The sequence below is a fragment of the Spermophilus citellus genome, assembly GCF_964194105.1.
Source record: "Spermophilus citellus genome assembly, chromosome: 3".
Taxonomy (NCBI): domain Eukaryota; kingdom Metazoa; phylum Chordata; class Mammalia; order Rodentia; family Sciuridae; genus Spermophilus; species Spermophilus citellus.
In genome coordinates this window covers 32082368-32109915 of record NC_138184.1, presented here as the reverse complement: position 1 = coordinate 32109915, position 27548 = coordinate 32082368, and the positions used below count along the sequence as shown (strand labels likewise).

The following is a 27548-nucleotide window of genomic DNA, read 5'->3' as shown; positions in this document are numbered from 1 at the left end:
CATCTGTTTTTCTCTCTACCTTATCCCTCCTGACTCCTGTCACTTCTCTCACACTTCTGGGCTTTTGCTGTAAGAGGACTGGCCAACCCAGAAAAGGATTCCTTTCCATCTGAAGTGTAAATGAGCCAAGCGCATCTCTTTAGATGTAGGCTTCTCGCAAGGAAACTTCCTCCAACTTCTTTGAGAAGCTATTTCTTCACTGTCAAATAAGTTCTATGTGAGTTTTTGCAGGGGAGATGTTGTTTTGTTTTGTGCTTTTTTAAAAAAATTTCTTCCAGTTAATTTTTGGTCATGGTTCTCTACATTGTAGGTACACTAGAATTACCTGGACAGCTTCTAAAAATCCCCGATGCCCAGGTGCCCCCTCCTGAATAATTAAATCAGCATACTTGAAAGTGGACGCAGGCTTCACAACTCATCAAGTCCCCCAGCTGACTGATTCCAACCCACCCCCAGAGTTGATAACCACTAATCTAGGCTAACCACTAATCTAGGCTAAAATCCTACAGTGCTGAAAGGCCGAATTCCATGTCAAAGAGATTTGATTTTTATATTTAAAAAACATCATTAGTTTCCTAATGAACAAATAGATATTTGTCTCAAACATACTCTTCTCTCACACACACACACACACACACACACACACACACACACATCAACTATAGAAAACATCTTTGTTTTATTTTGGCAGTGTCTTGTAGGAAAAACTAAAGAGTTAAATAAGTTATCTCACAAATGATTCCAAATATAAACATTATAGAAAAAATTATATATATATATATATATATATATATATATATATATATATATATATATATTTATTCATTGTTGTGTTGGTTCCAAATTTAACACAAGGTTCAGAGAGCATTTCTGTCTGTATTTTTAGCTAAGCATAGAGCTCTTGGTCTGGGAGACATCAAGAATTTCAAAATAGTTTGTTACCTAAAAATACACTTCCTGAAATGAACTTGAGGCCTGAAAGGGATGAACGGGTTTGTTTTTTTCTTCTATATTTACTGCTGCCACAAGAAAGCAAATCTTAAATACATACATGTCTATATTTTTAGAGACCCAGGAAACAGGTGCTGTGCCCAAGCAACAAAGAGGGTAGCAGGGCAAGGTATTGACAGAAATCTAAATGTCACAAGACAGAAGGTGACTGTGGGAAGGCATGGAAACTGTTCCTCTCTAGGTAAAAGCAGACTTAAAACAAGGAGGACACATCAGGTTCTGCTCAGGCCTTCCAAGGGGGGATTCCTTGGAGAAATACCTCCCAGATTCCTAAGGGCCAAGGATTCCTAGTGCAATTTGTGATCTAATCTTTCTTAGTCTGGCAGAGAGTATGCTGATGCCTGTTTGTTGGTCCAACCTAGCAGCCTTGAGTTACTTCATTTGGCTTTTCTAACTATGTGTTTTTAACTACCATCAACAATGGAAATGGATCTTATTGAGGAAAAAAGATGGGGAATGGAGTGTTGTACCTTTCTTAGGGCCTCTTGGCATGCATGTGCATTGCAAAAAAAAAAAGTAATCTTCAATATTTTATTGAGAAATTTGAATAAATATTATGTTTATAATCAGTCCTCCCCAAGCTGAGTGAACAAGTTCTGTATCCTGTCCCATTTGCTACAGAGGACCAAATGTGAACTCCTCGTGATTCATGTTTTCACTCATTTATTCAGTAATTATTTTGGGGTTCCTTCTACAATGGCAGGTGCTCTTCAGGGCACTGGAGATTTAGTCCTAAACAAGGTAGACCAAGTTTCAAATATCTAGTTTGTCAACAAGTATGTGACCCACTTCGTTTGTGTGGGTGATAAAAACAGAATCCTGTTATAGTTACTTGCAGTAGTTTTAGGATGAAGGGTGACCTTTAATCAGAGACCGTAAAGGTGACAAGAAGTCAGACAAAGGTAATAGAAAGTGAAACGCCTGAGGAGGAGTAATTGTGGTTTCTGTCCCAAAGGAGGTTGAATGACCTTGCAGGTGACATGTGAGGAGCAGGGAATTGGTGTGGAGGAGTGGGAAGGGGCATAGGGCTTTGAGCTGGAATCAGCTCTCATTTGCCTTCAGGACCCCATTGCCTCACCCCTGCTGGGGACTGTGTCTGGGAGACACTTAGTAAGTGGTGGTGAGTCACCTCAGGGCAATGAGTGGAAGTCAGAGCTCAGGAGAACCCATCTTCTGACAGTGGGCTCCTCTAGCCCTTTCAAGTGCAGACCAAGAAAATGGCAGCAAGGTCTTGTGCCCCCACAGAGATTCTCCCCTTTCACTTGGCTCTCTCCCTTCTGTACTTCATGACACTGCTTGGTTGTGACCTTTTCTCTGGTTCCCGCATTCTTTGTGTCTCCTTCTATTTCGGGTTGTCCTGCCCTGAACTGTCTCCTTGTCTATTCACCCAGCTAAACTATAATTTTCTTAAGGGTACATTCTTTGTGTGTGTGTGTTTCTCCCAGCATCCTCTGCAATGCAGAGGGCTGGTCTGTTTCTTTATTGAATGATAAGGTTTTGGTATTAAAAAAATGCCTTATGATAATCGCTGCTAAAAGCAAGAAGCTACTGTTCTTCACCACCACCACCACCACCACCACCACCACCACCACCACCACCACCACCATGCAATGCCTTCCATTACAGATTGCATTCATGAGAGCATTCTAATCTGATGTGAAGGAATTATTTTGTCCTTCTCCTTATTCATTCTCATGACATTGAGTTCATTTGAAATTGCATAACATCTTCAGGAACCCATTGGCAAGCTGCCTACAGTTGGATAATTATCTACTGTCTCTTTCCCTCCCTGTAGTTAACAATGACATGATGGTCACTGAAAACAACGGTGCAGTCAAGCTTCCACAGCTGTGCAAATTTTGTGACGTGAGATCTTCCACCTGTGACAACCAGAAATCCTGCATGAGCAACTGCAGCATCACATCCATCTGTGAGAAGCCACACGAAGTCTGTGTGGCCGTGTGGTAAGGGAGCTTTTAAGAAACCCTTTTTTCCTTTCCTCTCTTTACCAGTCACCTGTGGTTGTGGTCCTTAGAGTTGGCCCCAAAGTATACACCCCTATCTTCTTTTCTTTTCATTTAGACCCAATGTCTTCCAATTATTTATAACTCCAGGGATATTCTATCTATTTTCAAGTAAACATGCAATTGAGTAAATAAGATGACCTTTCGTATTTATCATAAATTAGAAAATGCCTCCTTGATTTACCACTAAACAGAGTTTTAACTGACTCCTCGGACTCAGTACCCAATAGTGACCCCAGGAGCTTTGTTCTTCTGAGGCCATCTCAGTCCTGCATTGGGGAAGGAAAGGAGGTGAAGCATTGGCTGTTGGAAAAGGGAAATAACTGCCAGAAAGCTACTATGGAAGCCAGAAAAACAGCCCATTGCTCTGTCTGAAGCCCCAGTAATACCAATCATTGGGCAGGACAGCTTCTCTTGGATGAGAATCTTCATCCTCTCTCTTTCCCTCACTCTCATTTCCTCTACCTCCCCTTCCTCCCACATACAAACATCTCAAATATTTCTTCAAACCCATGCAATGAGTACCCATGAATTATTTTATTAATTCATGGTTGTGGATCAAGAACACGAGCAAACCATAAACACCCGATGATCATTCAGAGAGTCCCAATTTTATAAAAATGGATTTACACATTTTTTAACATTTTGCAGACTTGACCTGATGTTGTGAATTTCTTGGTTATTTTCTTAAAGTAGTTTAGATGGACTCCTGGCTGGTTAGCAAAGAACATGAACCCAAATATCTCTTTCCTTTTTGGGGGAATGAGTCCTTTGAGACTTTCTCCAGCCACAGATTTGCTTGGATGATAGATCTGGAAACCTTTCAAATTTCCGTTCATACCAGGGGATGAGCTGGTTTCTTAAGAACTAAAGGAATGTTAAGAGCAAAGGCCTGTGGTGACAGTCTGCTGTACCTGCCAGCTTCACCTAGTTTGGGGCAATGCTTTTGAAGAAGGGATTTTGACAAAGAGCATGTTCTGAGGAAAGGGCCCAGTGTGATTTGAGGTTTAGGAAGCATGCTACCTGAGGATGGCCCTTGCAGTTAGACACGGCTGGTGCAGTAGAAAGAGGACATAGCTTCTACTGAGAGCAACTGAAAAGCTTTTGGTGGAGAATACAATAAACTCATTCTGCATGATTGTGGAGGGAAGAGGAGGATCCCTGACACTGATGAGAGGAAAGACTTCTGCTCAGTGTGAGTTTAAGTATTTTCATAACCAGAGTTTCCCAACATCCGAACAGGCTTCCTTCTCTGGAGGTCAATGAACCTGGATGACCTAAAGAGAGAAGATTGGCACCCAGACTGGAGGGCCTCCCTGCTTCCTTTGGGGTTCTGTTACCCACTGCTTGTCTTTACTTAGGGGATCTGCTGTGCTTATGAGAGCTTCCTTCTGCTTCTCAGAACAGGCTCTTTTAATTAAGATTTTTTTTTTCCTGATCCATAATACAAGTCCAGATGATTGAATTCAAATCAAGTCCCTTCCAAAGAGAGGCTTTGCTTGTCTCAAAAATGATATGTAGGGGAGAGGAAACCCCACCCCCCTCTTTTTGGTGTCCCAGCTACAAAGAGTAAATATAGTGAACATTATTTTTACATGTCTTGACAAAGGCAAATACTTTTACGGAGTTGGTGTGTGGATAATGAGAAAGGGAGATACAGTGGGTGCTGTGGGGCACCTCCCTGTCTGGGAGAATCCCTCCAGGGACTTCTTCTCCACTGACAGGAGCTGCTCTATTCATATGGGACCTCACTCATAGGCAGCCAGCTCATGGGCTGGTGATGCAGAGGTTCAAATTTCTGGCCATTTTGCCTCCATTGGGTCAACTTTAAGAGTTATTCTGGCTTCAGAGCTTCTGGAGCATCAGCTGAGGCCTCTGTTGCAACCTGCATTGCAGTTGAACTTCTCCCTCTGTGATTACTGCTTCCTTCAGTGTGTTACCAGTGCATCTCCAAAAACCTCCTACACAGAAATCTCATAGCCTCAATGTCTATTTCCAGGAAACCCAAACTAGACAGGAGACAATTTTAAAAATAGCCAAGAGTGGAAACAGAAAGACTTCTACCATGGAGAAGGTTCCAATGCATTCATAGGTTTTGATGATGGTTTTCATTCATTCTTTGATTCATTCATTTGACTAATATTGGTTATATAGCCATTGCATGTGAAATGCTTAAGCTTTTCCCAGGTATGGAAATATTTTGGAACCAAAATTTTATTATAGGGATTCTTCTTTCAGTAGATATTGGTAGCCTGTTCAGTGTCTCAGAGCAAATATTGCAAGACAAAAAAAGAAATCTGTACATAGAGTTATTACTGAGTTTTCCCTTCCTGTGCTGAGTTCTCTCCAAAGATGTTTTTCAAACTTAGTTCTGTTGGCAGAGAGCACTATTTCACAGATAGGTGAGATATCAGTTGAGGACTTTACTCAGACCCAAGCTCTGTAATTGTTTTCTCTCTACGATCTTAGCTCGCTCAGCAGCAAGAAGGTGGAAAACCAGAAACTCTAAAAAAGCTGCACAGTGATTATAGAGAAGCTTTATTTCTTGGCTCACAAGCTCTTCCTCCACTTCTAGAAACTTCAGGAAGAAGAGTCACTATGCTTTTCTTTAGAAGTTTAGAGGATTCAGCCTGCTTTCATTTTATTACCAAACAAACAAAAACAACTTACACCACATATACACATAAAATGGTGGGGGCAGGGCAGATGCTTTTGCCCACAACTTTTGCAAAGACTTCCCAACAGCTTGGAGATTCAGGATGGGGAGGTTTTTTTTTTTTTTTTTTAATGTAAATTATTTGTGGTGTGATCTTGCCAAGTTTTATTTAGTTTCTTTTAGTTCCCTGATAGCCAGCCTTGAGTAAGGACTTTGATTATCCCTCTTCTTGTAATAATAGGGATCTACCTAGCAAGGGGTTGCTCCCTGCGGTCTCACTGGAGAGTTAGTTCCAGAACCCTTGAGCTCTTTTGCAAAGGGCACTTGTGCTCTGCGGGAGTCAGCTCTGGGCTGCATGGACGTCAACACCACTTCCGTGCCTGGTTGGGGTGCTCTGGCTTCACCACATTCCTACTCTTCTGATCTCCCTGCTGACTTACTGACCTTTAGTGTCCTTGAAGTGGGAACCAAGAAGGTGGCTCTGTCAAAGTGCTGTTTCCTTCAGGGGAAAGGCCCCACCTCTCTGTATTAGCTGCCTGTTGCTTCTCATCTGCCTTCCATTTTCCTTTCTGAGAGTACTGTGTGTGGGGCGGGGTGGAGAGATGGTGGGTGGAGAGATGGGGGGGTGTTAACATACACACCCATTCATCACCCATGTGTCAACTCCTACATGCACTCAGAAGTCTTCTCATGGAAGGCTACACTGGCAAACAGACTGGACCTATGTGATCATTTAAGGATACCTGGCTCTTCCTCAGGCTCCTTTTATACATATAGACTATTATTCAAGAGAATAGTTATTTTGCATCCGAAACGGGCTGAGACATCCTTTCTGTTGGACTGAGGTCTCCCAAGATGGTGCATTCCTGAAGGAAGCAGAGAAAGTGCTAGAGAGGTGATGTCCTTTTCCAGGGATGCTGAAGTTTTATTTTGAGGTCTGCAATTTTCATTAATTGTGTCGTTTTTAAACGTAAAGGTACACACAGAGACAACCGAGCATTTCCAAGAGCCCAAGAAAAGTGCAAAATAAGAGATTCTCTGAGCCCTGCGCTGAAGTAGTCTGCAAATATGTGGTTCAAAGGGATTCTAAACATAGAAATAATTCGTTTATGACAACATAAAATATCGCACTGCACTGTGGATGAAGAACAACCCGCAAATCTTTCCCATGTGTTTTAATTAATTTTTCTTCCTCTCCTCCTCCTTTCTGTAATTCTGGAAGCTACAATTCTTCATCTGCGCTGTTTTTTTTTTTCTTTTTGTTGGCAGAACCAGCTGCTGACATGGACTGTGCCTCTCACACAGAGTGTGCCCTGTGGCCCAGCAAAGAAAAAAGAGAATCTACCACCACGTTCCTGGCATCCTTTCTGAAAACCATATAGCTGGACAGGCCCTGATTCTGTCACATGAACTAGGGGTGTGATGGGAACCCTGCAGTACACTCTGGGTGGAAGGTTTAAAATTATCCTGAGTATACCTAAGGAATTGTATGCTTTCCTGTGCCTTCCCCTTTAATGATTCAATTGGGAATTAATGTGTAATATTCTCCGGCAAGACAGTCCCTAAGGAAGCCGTCATGTTTATACTCATAAGTGGGTTCTGAGCATAAGCAAGGAAAAAACAGGCAAGAATGGAATAAATAAAGGAGATTAAGGGAGAGCCTACTAATGGTAGAGAACAGGAACCAGCGGCCATTGTAAAGACCAGATTGCTTTTCTGTCCAGAGACCATGTTCGTTCGTTCATTCATTCATTCATTCATTCATTCTCTCTCTCCACTCCTATCCAACAAACTGCTACACACCAGGAGGAAGAATGATGAGAACATAACACTAGAGACGGTTTGCCACGACCCCAAGCTCACCTACCATGGATTCATTCTGGAAGATGCTGCTTCTCCAAAGTGTATTATGAAGGAAAAAAAAGTGCTTGGCGAGACTTTCTTCATGTGCTCCTGTAGCTCTGATGAGTGCAACGACCACATCATCTTCTCAGAAGGTGAGTTTTCTTCTCTTGAGGCTCTGCATGGGCTCCTTGAATCCCTGAGGCTGATGCTGGAGAGTGGGTTTGTGCCAAATGGATCATGAACCCATTTATCGGGTGGGAGCTGCTTTTGAAGGTCCACGTGATCGTTTGTCTTTGGCAGATAATTTCCTTCATCCAGTTCAGTAGTTCTCAATGTGTGCTCCCTGGAACCACAGCAGCAGCAGTAGCGTCAACTGGGAATTTGTCTGAAATGCCGATTCTAAGGTGCCACCCCAGACTACCGAGTTAGACACTCTGTTTTAGAAAAAATCTGAGAACTACCATTCTAGAGATTTGAAGAGCGGTATTGGATACTTGGCAGTAGTGGTGTTGGGAGAGGGTTTCTTTGAATTGACTGAAGCCTTTAATGTGCCAGCCCTGGGATTTGTCTAACAGGTCTTGTCATTGGTCCCATTTAACAGAAGAACTGGAATACAGTGGGAAAATAATGACTCAAAGTTTTGCCCAAGAAGCCAGGGAGAGTCTAGACATAAGCCTCCATCTTTGAAGTTCAGCATTCACTCAACTTGAAAAGAACACAAACTAGCCCCTGAACTTAAAAGAAAGTTCAATATTTTTTCATTACAAATACAGTATATGTTTCTTATCTAAAATCCAAACAATCCAACAGTGTGTGACAATTAAAGATCAAAGCACATTTTCCTCATCCCCCTCACTTCCAAACCAACAGTTAATCTATATTGACAGTTTGCTGGATGCAAACATCTCTATTATTAATTCCTATTGGCTCTCCTTCTTTCCTGTCTCTTCCTACACCCTCTTTCCCTTCTTCCCTACTTCCGTCCATTCATCCATCTCTCCATCCTTCCATCAGTTCATCCATCTGTCCATCCATTTTAACTATCTTTAGTTCAAATATGTGATTAAAAAAATTTACATTTTTTTAATCAACCACCTTCACGCTCCCTTCTAGACAAAGCAGTACATATAAATATACTTCATATCTTCTAATTGTTATCTAGAATTCCATAATTTGTGGTCATCTTCTGTGACCAACCTAACCATTCCCCTTTTGGAAGATGGTTTAGGTATCTCCGGTTTTCTGTTTAATGTTGCATCAAGTATCTTTGTAAAAAGAAAAAAAAACTTGTACATTTGTGCTAATAATTTGATAAAACAGCTTGTTAGATGTGAAATTTCAGGATCAGAATGTATGCACATTTTATTTTATTTTTTTTAAAGAGAGAGTGAGAGAGGAGAGAGAGAGAGAGAATTTTTAATATTTATTTTTTAGTTCTCGGCGGACACAACATCTTTGTTGGTATGTGGTGCTGAGGATCGAACCCGGGCTGCACGCATGCCAGGCGAGCGCGCTACCGCTTGAGCCACATCCCCAGCCCATGTATGCACATTTTAAAATATAGATAACTGCTGTCAAATTATTCTTTCCCAAAAGAGATATTTGAGCATGTGGATTTCTATGCACCCTCTCCAGCCCTGGACATTAATAAGTCTTTTACTTTTGTCCCCCTGATAGTGAAAATAATATTCTCTTGATTTTAGGAAGTAGATTCATAGTGGAAATGTTAGTTTAGATGAAAATAGGCTTGATTCAATTATAAACATTGGTTTTTGGAAAGTACACGCCACCTGACTTGGAGAAAGACATATTCTCATGCTTCGTGTGTGGAACCCAGCAGCTCTGCATGTCCAGCTCTTTCTTTTTGTGTGTCTTTTGCCTGTTGCAGTGTCCCTCTCTTTCTGTTTGGCTATCCACCTATGTCAATGACTCAGTGCCCTAAAACTGGAATAATCATCTTATCAGCACAACATTCACCCAAATCACTCCTCCTACCTGTTTTCTCATCTTATAATTTTTCTTCTGTTTCTATGTGATTTGAGTCATGAGGGAAGAGGTGAACAGATGACAATCACACTATCCTGGCTTGATGTGTCCACTTCCTTTTGAAAGAAAGCCAGGCCAAGCCTAGGAAATTCAGGCAAGTTTATTGCCATCTAAAAAATTTCTCTCTCCTTCTGCATATTGGCATGTTCACAGTGGGAGAGTTTATTTCATCCAGAAGGACAAAAGTTGATAAATGTCCTGTAAGATGGATATGTATTTTATAATAAGCCCTTTGGATAGCAGTGACTGTAGTTTTCAGTGTATTTCATTCAACTCAGATAAGGATCATAGGCATTCGTTCATATTTTCCTTCTTATTCATTATCAGACTGATCTTTCTTTCCTTTTGAGGTGAGAGAATCAGCATAAAGTCAATTTCGCATTGTAGGACCCACAAGAGCCCTAACAGCAGGTGACTCAGATGTCTGGGTGATTTCAGAGTCTGCAGTGCTCTGGGTGGGGGTGGGGTGGAGATGCTTTGTAAACATCTCTCTTCTCTGTGTTGGTATATATCTCCCCCTGCCTAAAAGACCAAGTATCAGGAGCACCATCTCTCCTCTTGTTACCACTGCCATTTCTTTATACATCACGGAGAAGTGAAAACTCCACAAGCAATTTTTATTTCTCCATTCCACGTGGAACAAGGTGATAAACACAGAAGCTATGGAGTACATCGCACTGTGTTATTGGCAGTTTAGTACTTTGTGCTTGTTGCCTGATTTTGGATCTGTGGCCATAGAACAAAAATTAGAGTCAGAATTCTGTCTCTGTGGGTCTTACAGACTTGGAGTCAACCAACCATGGGCTGATAATGTTAAAAAAATATATATTGTGTGCATCCTTAATATACACAGACATATTTTTCTTGTCATTGTTCCCTAAATAATAGAGCACAACAACGTAACTCCTGTTAGATATTCTAGTAATCCAGAGCTGATGAAAATATGGAAGGATGTGTGTAGGTTAAATGCAAATTCTAAACTATTTTATATGAGAGACCTGAGCATTGGAGGATTTGGGTATCCACAGGGGTCCTGGAACCAATTCCTCATGGATACCGAGAGGCAACTGACCTTACTTATTTTCTTAAATATGTAAGGGAAAATAGTTAAGCACCAATAATTTCTTCTTAAATGTAGATTTTAATTTTTGTTGCTGCTTTTAATGATAGCTACTACTCAGAGAAAACATCCTTTTACTGTGTGGGGTAGAAGCCTTCCCAGGACTCGACCTTATTGTACCTTCTCGCCTCCCACGGAGGTAGGCACTTAGGAAGGAGAAAACACAGCTTAAAATGTTTAACACTTTGTCCAGGATCAGGTAGCTACGGGGTAGCTAAGCTAAGGTGGCTATGGGTGGCACTAAAGCCTATGAGAGTTTTTCTTCTTTCCTCCATTTCCTCCCCTCCTCTCTCTTCCTTCCTTTATCTCTCTTTATCTTTTTCTCTGTTTTCTAGTCAGATAATACATTTACATGACAAAAAAAAAAAAAATCAAATGCTACCAAATAGGATATGGAAAGGCAAAGCAAGCCTTCCTTTGGGTTCATCCCCTGATCTCCTGTTGCCTGGGAGCCATTGTTAGTAGTTGATCATCCATTCTTCCAGTGAAATTTTTCTGCATGGAATTATGGATAAATCCTGAATGTGGCAAAGCATATCATTGAGATGTTTTTAAAAGTCAAATTCATTGGTATATAATTTGCATAACATAAAATTCACCCTTTCAGAAAGTGGAGTTGCTGAACTGCGGTAAATGTATGCAGCTGTGTAACTGCTGCCACAATCAAGATAGGGAACATTTCTGTGACTCACAATATAGTAAATTTCCTCATGCCCTTTTACAGTTACCACTGGGATTTTTGTTCTTATTTTTAAAATGTATTTTGCTTCCTTCCTGTATTTTCTGACTTCCAATTAAAATACTTAACCAAGGAGCCATGACTTAAATCTTCTGAAGAATGGGCACCAGGGGTACACCCCAGCCTCCCATGACAAGATGTTGTTGTGGTCCTCTGCCTCTAGACACCTAAGCTGGGTCTAGGAAAACAAGCAAATAACAAATACACACAACACACACACACACACACACACACACACACACACACACACACGGTAGCTCTCCTTCACCTGCTGCATATACTAAACTTAAGTAGAAGGAACAGATTACAAAAAGGTCTTGTTCATTTTCTTGAGTTTGCAAACCATTGTTCTAGAATAAAAGAGTTTAAGGAGATCTTGCTGGTTTTCTCTTGGAACAAGATGCCACCTTTTACCACTGCAATCCTCCAGTGGGGACTTGTACTGTACCTGGTGGTTCCTCTCTACAATGGCTCAGAGGAGACAGGAGAAGAAGAATCACTAAAGCAGGTGGGGGGTCTGCTCTTCACAACTACCCTGCTAAAAGTCCCTTCTCCCTTCTGGTCTCTGAAGATTCTCTCTTGCTAAAAGACTTTGGAGTCAACCCCCATACTCACTAAAATATAACATTCATATTAGAAGAGAAGGTGTCTGGATTGATCATTACTAATGGTCTGCTGATGGCTGTCAAGCAGATAACACCTGTTAGGCAGGAGAACCGGAGTCCTGCATAGGAATGTGGAAGAGGAAAGAAATTCTGAGCAAAGAATTGCCCTGTTTACTTGCAAATGACACAGCCACTTTGCAAAGACCGATTGTGGGTATTGATCTCCCACTGAACTTTGCAGAGTCAAATACGATTATTGTTTTATTCATTTCATAAGTGATTTCTTCAGTGTGGTAAAGTCACTTAATTTGAAGGACTCTGGGTAAGGAGATGGTTTGTGTGATTTTAGGTAAAAGAGAAACAGTCTAGTGCAATGGTCAGGAGTGATAGCTGGAGGCAGTATCCTGGATTTAGGGCCTATTCTATTGCTTCTTAGCTGTGCTGTTCATACGGTGACATGCCACAATTGTGCCTCGGTCCTCTTATCTATAGAATGGACATTCGAAAGGGGCCAGAGGTGTTGCTGTGAGAATTGAATATATTAATAGAAAGTTCTTACAGCAGTACCTGGCACAGGGTAAGCAGTCATTGTCCCTTAGCTGTTAATGTCATCTGTGTCCTTTTTTATGGAGGGACTTGGGACTTGTCTGAAAGCAGGAAGCCAGGGGCCTGTGTAGGCCCTAGGTCTATTTCAGCATTGAAGTTTATGGTTGGATTTGCCCAAGCCCTGCAAGCAGAGCATTCAGACACCAAGGTACCGCAGCACCAGCATTTTGGAGGGGTTTGCTTTGTTTTAATCCCTGCCTCATCCAGTTTCTCTTTTTTCTCCACATGCCTTCACAGAGGCAAGAGGAGCATGCTGAGTCTAGGATTTCTAATCAAAGCTAACCACATCCCTGACATTGTTGGATAATATTACAAATTAGGCACGTTGTTCCTGTTTTGACTCAGAATCACAGCAGGAAGCAGCTAAATAAAACTGGAACAACTCACAAGTGCCTTTCAGATCAGTGATTAGAGTAATCGCAGTTCTCTACTTTCCAAAGGGAGTCATCCCCTCTTCTTTATTTCAGCGGAAAGTTAGCTCAGGGCCATGTGGCCTTTTCTTTGAGTGTCCACTCCCCTGCTGGCCAGCCAGTGCTGATAATGGCATCCAGAGGTTGTGTAGATTCAAGGAAATGATGCACAGGAGCACCCAGCACTGCAGCTGGCACAAAGTAGAGGTTTCCTGCCTTACCTTGTTGCAACCTGGGCAGGGGAGCACTTCATGCCAAAGGACACACCTCTTCCAGCTTGGTGGTGACCCTTGCTGTTCAGAAGGCCTGCAGACCAGCAGCTGCAGAGTCAAGGGGAGCCTCAACCTCAGGGCCTCCTGGGCCTTTAGTATCATCATCGACCCTAAGACAAGGGCCTTGTATTCTGTTAGCACACTGAAATGGGAGAGGCACTGTTGTGAACTTGCCCAGGAAGGATGAAACCAGAGACGTGACTCTTGTTAATTTCATGCTACAAACTCACTGAAGAGGAATAAATTTGACCTTACATGTGGTCATTTTGAAATGAGCTAAGTATTCTTTACTCAGTTTACTTATGTCCCAGGACTCTTTTGTGATGTGCAGGTCTTTTTTATGTACTCCACAAGTGTTGTTCTAGCGTAGATCTGGGTACATCTGAGACCTGTTATCTGTAAACATTTAAAAAATATGTTTATTTTGAATCTATGCATAGTAATTGTACATATTTATGGGGTACAGTGTGACATTTCAACACATGTACATAATGTGCAATGTCTAATTCGCATATCCCCACAGACATTTATCACATCTTTGTGTTGTGAAAAATCTTCTCTACTAGCTATTTTGAAATATTCAATTAATTATTATACAAATATAATTACCCTGCTGTGCCATGAAACATTAGAAAGAAGCTGTTCTATTTAATTGCACCCCTCTTCCAGTTAATCATCTACTCTCTCTATTCCCTTCTGGGCAACCATTCTTCCTATTTTCCACTTCTATGAGACCAACACTTTAGTTTCCACACATAAGTAAGAAGACTTGGCATTTGTCATTTTGTGCCTGACCTATTGCACTGAATACAATGTCCTTCAGTGCCATCCATGTTACTGCAAATGACAGGATTTTATTCTTTTTTAGTTGCATAGTATTCCATTATGTATAGATAACACGTTTTCCTTAACATAAGTATATAGATAACACATTTTCCTTAACCATAAGTGTATAGATAACACATTTTCCTTATCTGTTCATCCTTCAGTGGACACCTTGGTTGATTCCATGTCTTGGCTATTGTGAATAGTGCTGCTATCAACAAATGGGTGCAGATGTCTCTTTGACATACTAATTTCAGTACTTTGGGGGATATAACTGGTAGTTCTATTTCGATTTTTTTTTCTTGTACGTTTGTCTTTATTTACAGTCAGTTACCTGAAACTTTAGATACATATTTGATTGAAGCTTCTTGGAAAAATATGTAGTACTAGTTTATGTAAAACTGATAACTTTTTAAAAAATTTTTTATTATTGGTTGTTCAAAACATATTGTTATTCCTCCGCCCCCCCCCTTTTTTTTCTTGCCATGCTAGAGAGTAAACCCAAGACCATGTACATACTAGGCAAGTGCTGTACCACTGAGCTCCATCTCCATGTTGTTTTGCATAATAGCTGGACTAATTTATATTCCCACCAGCCAGTATTTGAGAGTTCCCCTGATCCATCCTTGCCAGCATTTGTTAGTTTTTGTCTTTTTGCTAATTGCCATTCTAACTGGGGTGAGGTGATATGTCATTGAGGTTTTGATTTGCATTTCCTTGATGATTAGCGATATTGAACATTTTTTCAGACTTCGTAAATGTCTTTTGTTTCTATAGTCATGTTTGTGTTTGTTTACCTGTGGGATTGCCCTCTGTATGTCCCAAAGCCAGAAGACATTTAGGAATGTTTTCAAGATGTATTGTACAAGGTATTGTTTCGAATTGGTTCTAAAAGGATGCCATTTGTTAACCCTGGAGGAGTAATAGTGTGGTATTAAAAGAGTTCAGCTGAATTGTTTTGCCCTGCAGTTGTTTGGTTTTTTTTATCTGCTGCAGAAAGCAAGAATATACCCCATGGGGAATTAAAGGGTTAAAGGAGGTGTATTTCTGGATACTTCCAGTTCCCAAATGACTAGGTTTCCTACCATCCTACCTCTCCTCCTCACTTAGAGCCAAACAGCTCATTCTAGAAATCAGAAGCACCGCAGAGTGCAGGAAGGGGAATTAGTACTGGACTCAAATCCTGTACTTTGAGCAGATTGGCATTAAGGCCAGGGGCCCACTCACTCCATCCTTAACCGAAGTGAAGGCAAGGTGCTACCATCCCTGTGGCCCAGGAAGAGGGAGCTCAGATGAGGGCTGCCCTGGGTTGTATTTACCTGTGCTAATCATTGTCAGGTGTCTTGTTTTACAGAGTCATCTAACATTTTTAGGCTGAAATGAAACCACTGAAATGAGCTCATCCAGACTTTTCATTGACAAAGAAATGAGTTTCAGGCGAGGAGCAGGGTTTTCCTAGGATCTCAGCGTTGGTTCCCTTCCCTTTGTCCAGAGAAGACTCAGAGAATATTGTCCCCATTTCAAGGAGCACCTGATTCTTGAACATTCCTGTGGTGGCAGGGTGTTGCCTTCTTATCAGTCTTAGCCTCACATAAGAGGCTACTGTTCTGTGCGCCGAATGGCAGCCCAGATTAACATTCTGGCACATTGATGGAAGAATTGTGACCTCAGGTCTCCATGGCCCCATGTCTATGAGGAGGAAGGATTCTACACGATGGTCAGCAGGATGCTCATTGGAGAAGATACAGTGGTGTAGGGGTCAGAAAACAAGGTCGTCCCACGTTCAAGTCCCACTTCATTCCTTTACAAGCTGAGTGGTCTTTAGATGAACAGCTTCCCTTCCGTTTCCCCTCTGAAAAGTGGGAGGTAAAAATAGTAAGTACCTTAAATAGGATTATTGTGAAGATAAATGAATTCATTTAGGTAGAGAACTTAGAAGAATACCTGGCACATTTGTTAAATTTTGGCTGCAAAATGCTACTATCATTCCACTAGATTCAAATATCTTTTCTTGGCTTTTTTTTTTTTTTTTTTTTGGTATCAGGGATTGAATAAAAGGGTGCTTAACCACTGAGCTACATCCCAGCCCTTTTTTTGTATTTTATTTAGAGACAGGGTCTCACAGAGTTATTTAGTACCTCCCTAAGTTGCTGTGGCTGTCCTTGAACTTGCAATCCTCCCACCTCAGCCTCCTGAGTCTCTGGGATTGCAGATATGCACCATCACGCCTGGTTTGTCTTTGGCTTTTATTAGATGAGTGTATTCACCTCCTTCCTGAATTTTTCCCATAGGAGTTGTGTTTAGGTGCCATCCATCCTAAGCAAACCAAAGTGTTGTGTTCCCTTCAGAGAGTGTTGTGGAGGATGCTGTTCACCTCATTGCATCGTTATCTTCATAAGGAGGAAGCCAGGAGACATTTCTTTTAGCTGTCTTGGAAACATTGTTCTCCTTGTGAGGAGCTGTTTGCTTCTGATCATAGGGATACTTTGAGGGTAGAGAGAAGGGATGAGCAAGCTTCTTTGATAAAAGTCTGGATAATAAATATTTCCAACTCTGCAAAGTACAGATTCCCTATTGCAGTTTCTCTTCTGTTGAAGCAGCCACAGGCAGTATGTAAAAGATTGAACATGACCTTGCTTCAGTACAACCTCATTTACAAAAACCGGTCTCATTCATTCTGTATACTAATATCATCCTTTCTTTCTTGTTTTTCCCTGTTTTCTTGCGTTTACATTCCACTTGTCATAATTTTGGCTCCTATTTTGACTTTTTCCCCTATTATCTCTTACTGTGTCTATTAGTAACTGCACGTGATTCTTTTTTTTTTCCTGTTTTGGAACAGGATAGGATTATAAGTCATTTTATCAGTTGCATCTAACTAGCTCAGAAACCAGGACGCTAGAAACCACTTCTGACTCAAAGTTCAACCTATGTGGTTAACAAGGGACGCAGACCATCAAATGTACATCAAATGTCACCCAATGATCCTGTTGATGACCTGCAAGCTCTGTGTGGGTTTCAGCCTCTCTCCTGTTGATGCATACCCTCTAACCTGAGAAGCTGAGAGAAAGGAGGAGGAGAGGACTTCTCCTGGCCCCAAAGTTTCATTGTTGTAGAATTTCTTTTAAATGAAAACAGCCTCTCTGGTTTGCAAGCCTCACTCTGGCAGGAAGACAAATGCTTTTTTTTTTTTTTTTTTTTTTTTTTTAACAGTATCAGACGCGCGGTTTCCTGTCTATGTTTAACTTGCTTGCAGAACATCTCAGCTAGCTGGTTCCCCTGGACCTATTGCGACCTTAATGGCGTTGCCTCACACCATCCAGCAAGCCCACTCTTGATATCGATCACGTGCCTCGGGCACTTTATGACTTGCATTGCTTTCTGAGGAAGGGAAGACTTAGAAATGTGTCTCCTGACTCCTAAATACTGGTTTGTGTTTGCCCACCTTTCTCATTAGGGAGCTGACTTCTCCAGGGAAACTCCTCATTCTTGCCTCTAAGAGATGAGAAGAAGTCGCCATGTGTTGGCTCCTCTGGGGGATTCTGGGTGTGCTGCCTTTGAATCGTGCACTCACTCTCCAGAACAGTCACTTGCCAGCTGTGCATTTTTATTTTCAGAGATACAGACCAGAATTTACTTTCTGGTCTAAATGCACAAGAAAAAAAAAAATAGGTGTGGAAATATGGTTGAGAAAAGTTGTTAGAAGTGGAAGAAAATTATGGATTAAAGTTACTCATCTTATCCCTGGGAAAAGAAATCAGTTATTTGAGGGGATGACTCAGAGCTGAAGGAGCTTTTGGATATGAACAAACTTTGGCTCCCAAGCCTACTGTGAATCCTTCAAATGGCTCATGTTTGGCCAAGGAGATAATAAAGATGGTGCGTGCAGGAGGGCATTTTGACTCAGTCAAGCGAAGCTTAGAATGTATTTGCAGTGTCTTAAGCAAAGAAACTCACTGTTGTGGATTTATTTTCCCTGAGCCGCAAAGTAAACAGAGATGTACTGAGGCCAGATGTGGTTGTTGGTTGTGAATGTGTGTACCCTAGAACCTCTTTCTGATATGAATCACTGCAGAATGGAATCCATTGTGGACACAGACAGTCTTGAGTTCATCCACTGGATGTGAGTGGCCTATAAAGCAATTGGACCCCTGAGGCTGGCATTGCAGCCAGACAGGTGATTGGTCTACAGTCCCATGTCTCCAGTAATGGCCCATGTGTCCCATAAACTCCACACCCATGGGTGATGGCAAAAGGGTCTACTGAGACTCTTCCTGCTGCTTTAATGTTAGAGTCCCAGTGTCCCAGCAGGAAAGAAGACTCAGGGATGAACACTGTGAAACTTCCCCTCCCACACTAACCTCCAGAGGCTCTATGTACTACCACTTGATCATCTGGCCATCTTGCCTTTGGGAGCTCTTTTCTGATACTAGTCACTCCTGCATGTTGCTAAATATGTGAAGTATCAATTTTACCATCAGTAATCATTCCTATTTTTTTAAAGAAAAAATGAATGCTAACTTTTAAAGCAACAAATCCTAGTTGCTTTTCTAATCCTCATTAGGAGATACAGTTGGTTCCAATAACAAGAACAATTGATCTGAAATTTTGTCATTAGAATACCTTCCCTTCCTTCCATTTTTCAAGGCCCCATCTGATTCAAAATAGTTGTTTCTCCTGCCAATCTGGAGAAGTCACTCCCAGCTGTGGCTGCACACTGAAACACCTGAGGAGCTTTAAAAACGACTCATTAACTAGGTCTTACTCCTGCAGTTTCTGACTTAATTGGTCTGGAGTCTGGTATCAGGAATTTTCTTTTTAATACCCCAAGATATTCCAGTATGCGGCCAACCCTGGAAACCACTGGGCTCAAGGCAGTTTGTTCCACCAAACTCTGTTATATTTTTCATCACGCTCCCTATGTAACCTGGAAAGGGATGGTAACAAATTAGAGAATGGCAGCCAGCACAGGAAGGAGCTGAGAGGCAGCCTTCTAAGGTGAGAGGAGGAGATAAACACCTGTGCAAGCCATCCCCAGCAGTAACAGGATGCTATGACACCAGACAGTTGTGTTTTCAACAATTTCCAAGCACTCCGTTCAGATCAAGGGCAAAGACCTTATTAGCAATAGGCATCTGAGGTTTGAGCCCTGATTAAAGGATGCATCAAAGCAAAGCAGGTGGCTGAAAGGCTGGGTGGCAGAGTTTGTTGCTACCACCTTGGCAATGGCACAGTGGTAATGGGAAAGGCAAGGCGGCATGCATGGTTTTAGGAGGTAAAAATGCTCAGTGAGAAGGAACTGCAGGGCACTGTCGTTTATGTAAAAAGCCAGAAAAATGAAGATGTGCTGTAGAGATCCAGTATTGATAATGGAGATAATTAATACACATTTCTAAATAATCTTGTCTCCCATTGGAGGACATCCTAAAATAACTTAAGATTTCCTGAGTACATGAGAGTCCCATAGAGAAGCAGCAAGAAAAAGAATTAAGTAATCAGGACAGGTGGAGGACCTTAACAAAACCCAAACTTAATAGACGATGAACGCAAAGCAGAAAATGGAAAAAAAAAAAAAAAACTACTCCAAATAACCTATGTCAAACTTGACTTTCTGCCGATGGAAGAACCTACATGTCATCATTTCTTGAGCAAAGCCTGGAGTCCTGTAGGCCCTCTGGTTTACCTCCTTCTAAAGTCACAGCAACAGAAGTAGCAAGGATCTATAAAAATCCAAGGAACAACACAAAGCGTAGTAGAAGGGGTGCCAAAACCAACAAAAACAGAATCAGGGTTTTAGCTTCCTGAAATAACCAGTTTCCTGAAACCTGTCAGGCAGATATAAAATCAGACATGTAGGTCCAAAGGATCCATTGCAGAGGAGCGGTTATCAGCTGGCTCACTATCTATATGTTCAGGTGATCAAGACCCAGGGGTTTAGAGGTGATCTAAGGTTATTCTCAATTCAGGATGCTCTGGTCAAAAGCATCAAAACAAAATAACAGAGAAAGCAAATCATCATTTGTCCTAAACTGTGCTCATGGGAAGAGGAGGCGTAATCCTGTGGTAGTCTTTGCTGCTCAGAGTACTTCCAGGTATTGTAGTTGGGTTGAGCAAGACACAGCATGGGAAATCATGGAGAGCAAGAAGAGTTTCAAAGAACAAATGACTTTATATATAGAAAAGGATCTTAGCATTTATTGGATGATACATACTCAGGAGGTAGATTTTAGGTGAATTTGTCAGACTTTAGAGTCTGATAAATATATCTTTTGGAAAAATGAATTGAAAGAGGGATGGTCAGCTTGAAAAAGAAATCATTTCCAGAGAGGGATTTAATGTCCAATAGGAGGTTAATATCGCTCATCTCATAAAACAAGGAATTATTTTGTTGTCTTTTTTTTTTCTTTTGGAGATCAGCAGCATGATGACAAAAAAAGTACAAGTACAGAAATGTGTGTGTGTGTGTGTGTGTGTGTGTGTGTTTTAATTTTCTCACAAGGCTTTGTCTTTCTTTTACTTTTAAAATTTTGTTCTAAAATAGCTGTACATGACAGTAGAATGCATTTTGACACATTGTACACAAACGGAGCACAACTTCTCATTCCTCTGGCTGTGCATGGTGCAGTCACAGTGGTCATGTAATCATGCACATATATAAGGTAATAATGTCGGTCTCATTCCATCGTCCTTCCCACACCCATACCCCCCTCCCTCCTCACTCCCCTCTGCCCAATCCAAAGTTCCTCCATTCTTCCCTACCTACACCCCACCCCCTTTGTGGATCAGCATCTGCTTGCCAGAGAAAACATTTGGCTTTTTTTTTTTTTTAATATGCTAATGTCTAGCCTTTATCCCAGTTCAGCATAAAGGGGCAGGGTCCCTCTATAGAAATATTTCAACCATTTTTTTACCTCTACCTCTCATGAATAGTCTAGGAGAGGTTGTGGTACGGATTAGTCTACATGTAAGATTCATTTATTGAGGTGAGAGTCAAGAAGAGAATAATACAAAGGAGACTATGTGGTAGGGGGAATAAATGAATTCTGAAATACATACAACTGGAATGAAACTATCACATGGGGAGAAGCCTTCTTCCATCATTTAGGGAAAAAATATTCTCAGGCTGTCCAGAAAGTTTAACAGTACTGCCAATATACTGGGAGTTAAATTAAATTCTGTATGCCCAGTGAGCTTTCTGTCCTGTTGTTTAATTAAAATGATTTTTATTGTTTGCTTGAATTTGTTTTCTTTTTATTGAGATGATGAATGGGAAATCATATCTCATTCTACACTTCTCCGCTAGTTAATTGACTAGAAAATTCTCATGGACCATTTTTTATTGCCTACTACTGAATATAATTGTACCAGCACTTTGCAAACAATTCCACTAAAAATTTCTTTGTGAGAGGGAAGCGTCTCTGTGGCAGAGCATCAAGGAACTGGCAGAATACCAAGGAACTTACTCTATTTTTGGCTCAAACAGTACTTCTGAAGCTTTAATGTGTAAATGAATCACCTAGGAACTTTTAGTTGCAGATTCTGATTTAGTAGAACTTTTAATACAGTGCTGAGATTCAACATGTCCACAAGGTTCTCAGCTGATGGTGCCTCTGGTCCTGGGACCGTACTTTGAATAACAAAATATTTAGAGATGCAGAAGATGATGGTAAGAGCTTTGAACTCCACACATGTAAGCCATGTATATGTAGTGTCATAACTTGGAGTTTCTTTTTTTTCTTTTCTTTTTCTGTGTGTATGTGTGTACATAAGAGTGTATATATGTATGTGTGTGTGCATGTCACTCATAGACACATACACGTATATCATATACGGACACATATATATTATAGTCCATATTCCCATTTCTTCAGAGCTACATGTATTTGTTGTCAGTTAAATTCAGAATCCAGTCAAGGGCCACACAATAAATTTGATTGTTTTTGCCTCCTTAGTGTGCTTTTTTTCTATGACATTGACTTTGAACAGACTAGGCAGTTTATTTTTATAGAGGCACGTTCTGGATTTGTCTGATGTTTCTTACTCGATTATATTGTGATTAAATATTTTTGTAAGGATTTTACTGGTGTCTTATTGTGGGATTTTTTTTTAAACATAATCCTACAAAAAACAAACTCTACATGTGTATTCTGAGATATTATTACTAAGGAAACTGGAGATACACGCTTGGATGATAAAGCCATTGGTTTAAAAACTCAAGGGAATGATAACTATAAAAGTTAGAAATGGTAGTTACTCTTGGAGGGAGGGAGGCAGAGAGGTGTCTGATTGGCTGGGGAACATGAAGGGACTTCTGAGGTGGCTGGCAATCATATTTTTTGACCTGACCATTGGTAACAAGCATTTACCTTATAATAATTCACTTATTCTAGATACTCATTTTATGTACTATTCTGCATAAAAAAATCTAAAATATTTTTTACAAGAGAGAAATCAGAATAGTAATTAATGGAGGTCATGCGTTGCCCCTGGGCTAAGGAACCTTGTTCCTGGGCTTTCAAATACCCTTAAGAGTTGAGAAAGAGGAAGAGGGAACTCTGTGCCGTTGTTTGTTTGTAAGCACCGGCTCTTTGTCAGGAACTTTAAATATATAATTGTTCTCAGAATCCTCTTTCCAAGTATTAGTCTCCTTTTAGGGGTAAAAAATGAAAAGTTAGAGTGATTCACTCAACAGCTGCCTGACTGGTCTGAATATCTTCAGAGCCTTTGTTTTTTCCCACATCACCCCACATCTCCCTAGCAATGCACCCGCAGGACTATTGAATAACTGAAAATTTCGTGTCCCACACAGAGAGGCCAGGCTTAGTCGCAAATAAGGACCCATCTGCCAATGTCAGAGCCTTAATAAATAAATATTTTTTTGAAAGACAAATGTCAAATTCCTTTTGTTTCCTCCCTTTCTTTTTGGTCTCTAAAAGATAAATGTTAGCATGCTATTAAAAAAAAGAAGAAGAAAGAAAATTAAAAGAAAAAAAATGGACAGAAACCTCAAGGGGTGATCCCATGGCATACTTTCCTCTGGTGTGACTGAAAAATAAACAAGTTGTCTTCTAACTTAAGCAAGAGTGCACATCCATGCATGCTCGCACGCACTCAGGAGACCATGAAAACAGGCTGCTCCCAGACTCCTTTAAGTTCCTTATTATGACCCAGTCTGATACGAGTTTCCAAAAGATTCTAACCTCTTTAATGGTTCTAAATAAATGCTTCTAAATCAAAATCACTTATTAAAAAAAAACTAAATAAGGCAAACACAACAAAAAAGCCTAAGTGGATTAGTTAATATGTCTTGATAAAAACCAAACGAACACGAATGACTTTGAGAAGTGCACTCTTGCTTTAATAGTTGAGCGACTTTGGCAAATTTTCCACAATAAATGTGTTTGGAGCCAAATATCACCAAGACACTAGGTGATGGTTTTCTGCTCATGTCAGTCCCTTGGTATACTCATGAATGTCATGGGAGAAGCAGAGAGATTTCTTGTCATGAATGTCTTAATTATAAAGATGTTCACACACCAACATATTCCCCAAAAGTAACAGAATATATAGGTAATTGGCCAAGACCCAAAGAAGGAAACTGTGCTAAAGAGAGATAGGCTAAGGGGAAGGAGGAACTTCCTGTCTCTAGTTATTATGTTAATTACAGATTTAAAAGGACAGCATTCATTTATGTATTGAGCATCTACTAGGGAGAAGCTTTTACTTGGTAGGAATATTTACTTTGCTAAGAATTTTACTTTGGTAAGGATATTTCAGCAGCATCCAAACTCAATACCCTCCCCTGTAAAATGGGGTAACAGCATAACTTGTAGGGTTGCTAGGGACGTAATGTGAGATGATGTTTATAAGATGAACCACTCAGTTTCTGGTCCCATAAAGCACATGCTGCTTTACTTATCTTTATTATCGTGAGAAGAATTTGAAAGAGGGCTTCCCAGTCCACTACAGAGCTCCCTTCACACTTGACACAAGCTCTGGCTGATGATGTAGTTGCTCCGGCGGAACACGCTCAGCAAACCAGGGAGATCTACCGTTGGCAGAAGCTACTAACTTCCCAGAGAAACGGATGAATCTCAAAATCTGCTCTGAGGCAAGCCTGGCAGAGAGACCAGAGTCAAATGCTTTCACGTTGCCGAAGGTATTTGGCTTTTTGTATGTGTGTACTATGGACTTCTTAGATGGCTGAAGCCTCCAGACTCTTTCCTAGAATGCTGTTCTCAAATGCACAAAATATAATTCTTAGGATTTGAAAGAAAAAAAATTTATATTGAAATACAGTGACCAAATATTTCAAAAATGAATTTGGATACTCTATTATGTCTTTATTTAGTAGTGCTTTATCAGGATCACTGGCAGCAGATCTGAAAATATTGAAAGGTCTAAGTGATGCAGGTAAGCAATAGGTCCAGACACCTGTAACAAACATAGATGGCATAAAAATCAGTGGTTTCTATTGGTGACAAAATCATAGGTAAACCTAATATTGGGAAATGTTAAATTTTAGTTAAAGGTTACAGAAAATTAGAGGTGTAACTTTTGCTCATTTGAATTCACAGAAGCACTGAATTCTATCCGCAGTGCTCAGGCTGAGAAGAGCTGATATTATAGTGTTGAACTTCATTTTTTTTTTTTTTATGAAACTTAGGGAAATTCCACCCAGCGCTTTATCTAGTTTGATGTTTTATAATAAGAGACTATGCGTGGAAGACTCCAGTAGTTTAACAATTATGTCTTAAGCCCTACTGTGTGATAGGCAATGGAATAGTCTTTCAGAAAAGAAAGATTTGGGGGGTTCTCCCCATGGAAAACCTTTTCCTCCCCAGCAAGGAAAAGATACATATTTGTATGTTGTTCTTAGTTAAGAACCAAGGAGAACGTACCCAGACTCTGCTCTTTTAGGTGCCCTGTCCACAGATTGCCAGTATCACCAAAGCAGCTATAAAAGCACTCAGTCCAGCCTCCAATCAAGAAAACCACTCTATCAAGTTGAGAGGCTCTATAAAGTCATCCTTAATTGGCTCTCAACAGTGTGAGGTTTAGGGAACATCATGGCATGAGGTTAAGAGCCCTGGCCAATCAAACAGAGCACCTTTCAGATGTCAGCTCTGCTATTACCTGAGTTGATGATCTTAGGGAAATTATTTATAGTTACCTGAACTTCATCTTCCCTATCTGTGAAACAGGGTTTATAATAATAGCCCTTTCTACCTCACAGTGGCTTTCTGTCAATTAAATGTAAATATTGTATAAAACAGCACACCGCCAAAGTTTATGTGTTTCTCTGTAATTGGGGATTGGTAGGAGGAGATGCTTCCTCTTGGTCTCTAGGTGAGATGCCAACAAGCTGTGGGTTTCTCTTGTAGCAGCCCAAGGGTTAATACTGCTAGAGGGTGTGGGTGGGTTCTGTTTAGATAGAGCCACATCCCAAGGCTTCCTTCCAGCCTGGTTTGCTATTGTTAGGGTATTTCACCACCTCTTTGATGTTTCAAGATTGACAGATGTTCTTCAAGAATTCCTCTCCCCACAGATTTTTACACATAGGTTTTCAAAAAGAAATCACAGGAAATTTGAGGGGAAAGTAAAAATGTGGTTTCTGACTTTGAACTGGGGATTTCTAGAACCTTCCTCAGTCAATACCACACATAAACTTCAGGGGATTCCTGTTTTTGTATTTTTATTAGCCTGAAAAGAATTAGAACTGAATAAGGGAGATCCTTTTTACATATGGCTAGGAATTATAAAATAAAATAAATTATAGAATAAATGAGTAGTTCATTTGCATGCTTTAATGAAATGGAGCCACATATAAATATTATGCAGTTAATACTTAAAATTTTCTAATTCCATTTCTTTGTATGTGGAAAAGAATATCATATTGGACTAAAGTCAACCTTCCCCAAATAGCAAATAGTTTAGGCTTTATAGGCCTTATATGATTTTATTGCAGGAACTCCATGCATGTATATTTGTGTGTGCGGGGGGGGGGAATACTTTTTTAAAATAAAAATAAATGAATAAATAAATCTTAGGTCATAGGGCTGTATTAAAAACTGGTCCTGGGCCCTGGAACATAGTTTACCAAGTCCTGCTAGGGAACCTAAGAAATTTGAGGAATAATCTCTTACATAACACCCATACAACATACATTTGTTGAGTATCATTAAGTGGCTTATCCTACTACATAAGGTTCAGGGTATATCCAGGTGATCAAAATAGAGCTGGCCATTGTTCATGTACAGCTTAATTTACCCTGAGAGAAAAGAAATCAGATAATCAAACCAGTTTATGATCTAACGCATTTTATATAGCTACAGACATGGAGGATTGAAAAAGCTGGTGCCCGTGGATGCTTCAGATAAGAGAGATGGAGTTTCAAGGAGCAAATGTTGTAATCTGTGTTGTGCTTGAATGTTATTTCACCTGTCTCTGCAATTTTGCTCTCCAAGTTCATGCTTTGTGGGAAAACAGGGACAGTCCAAACAAATCCACAGGAGCATTTTTCTCCCCAAGGGTCATCAAAAAATTGCATACCTTTTCCATTCTTTTAAGTGCATTAATGTATCTCTTCCCAAAATTGTGATTTGTTTTCCCTCTGAGTTTCTCTAATTCTGAGGTCTTAGGGTTACTTCTCCAGTTTTTAGTGTCATCAAGTGGATTATAAGACCTTAGAATTTATAGTCAATGGAAGTTGATATTCCCATTTAGAGTTATCTTAAGAGCAGGTAGTGTATCATCATACACCTGAATATTCTAAATTGACATGTGCTGGCTTCATTTCTGCTTTTATTTCATTAAATGATGGTATCAAATACCATTTAGGTGATGGGTTCCCTTTGAGAAGTTAAGGTTGTCTCCATTCTACTTGGACTATATTCTCGACACTGGTTTTTGTTGTTGTTGTTGTTCTTTCGTTTTTTGCTTAGACACCTACAGTAAATGAAAACTGTCAATTGAATAATTACATATCTTTTCTACAACATAAAGTCTGGCTCCATTCTCACCTTTTTTCCTTTCTATTTTCCTGTGCAGAGCAATTCTAGGATAATTCCCCAGACAGATCATATATCCTTTCTCCTTAACATAACACTGTTTCTATCCATCTTGGCCACCTCAAAAGCAGCCTTTGCCACCATGCCTTCTATGAGTCTCTGAGCTTTTCCACCCTCACCAGCACACAGACTGTACCACACATTGAGCTCACATCCCAGAGTGTCATATGTTGCTCAGCATTTATGTACCTGTGTTTTAGTCAGGTTTTTTTTTCGTTGTTGTTGTTGTTGTTGCTGTTGCCACTGTGACTAAAAGATCTGACCAGAACAATTTTAGGGAAGAAAAGTTTATTTGAGGGCTCATGGTGTCAGAGGTCTT

General features: G+C 40.4%; 1 protein-coding gene across 1 annotated transcript in view; it reads left to right on the top strand.

The window, feature by feature from the left end:
- TGFBR2 (transforming growth factor beta receptor 2) overlaps positions 1–27548 on the top strand; it is an 84281-nt gene that overhangs the window by 32601 nt on the left and 24132 nt on the right. The window contains exons 2-3 of the mRNA XM_081285897.1: positions 2807–2975; positions 7498–7688. Of these exons, the coding sequence (XP_081142023.1) occupies positions 2807–2975; positions 7498–7688 (360 nt within the window). The remainder of the gene's footprint in view (positions 1–2806; positions 2976–7497; positions 7689–27548) is intronic.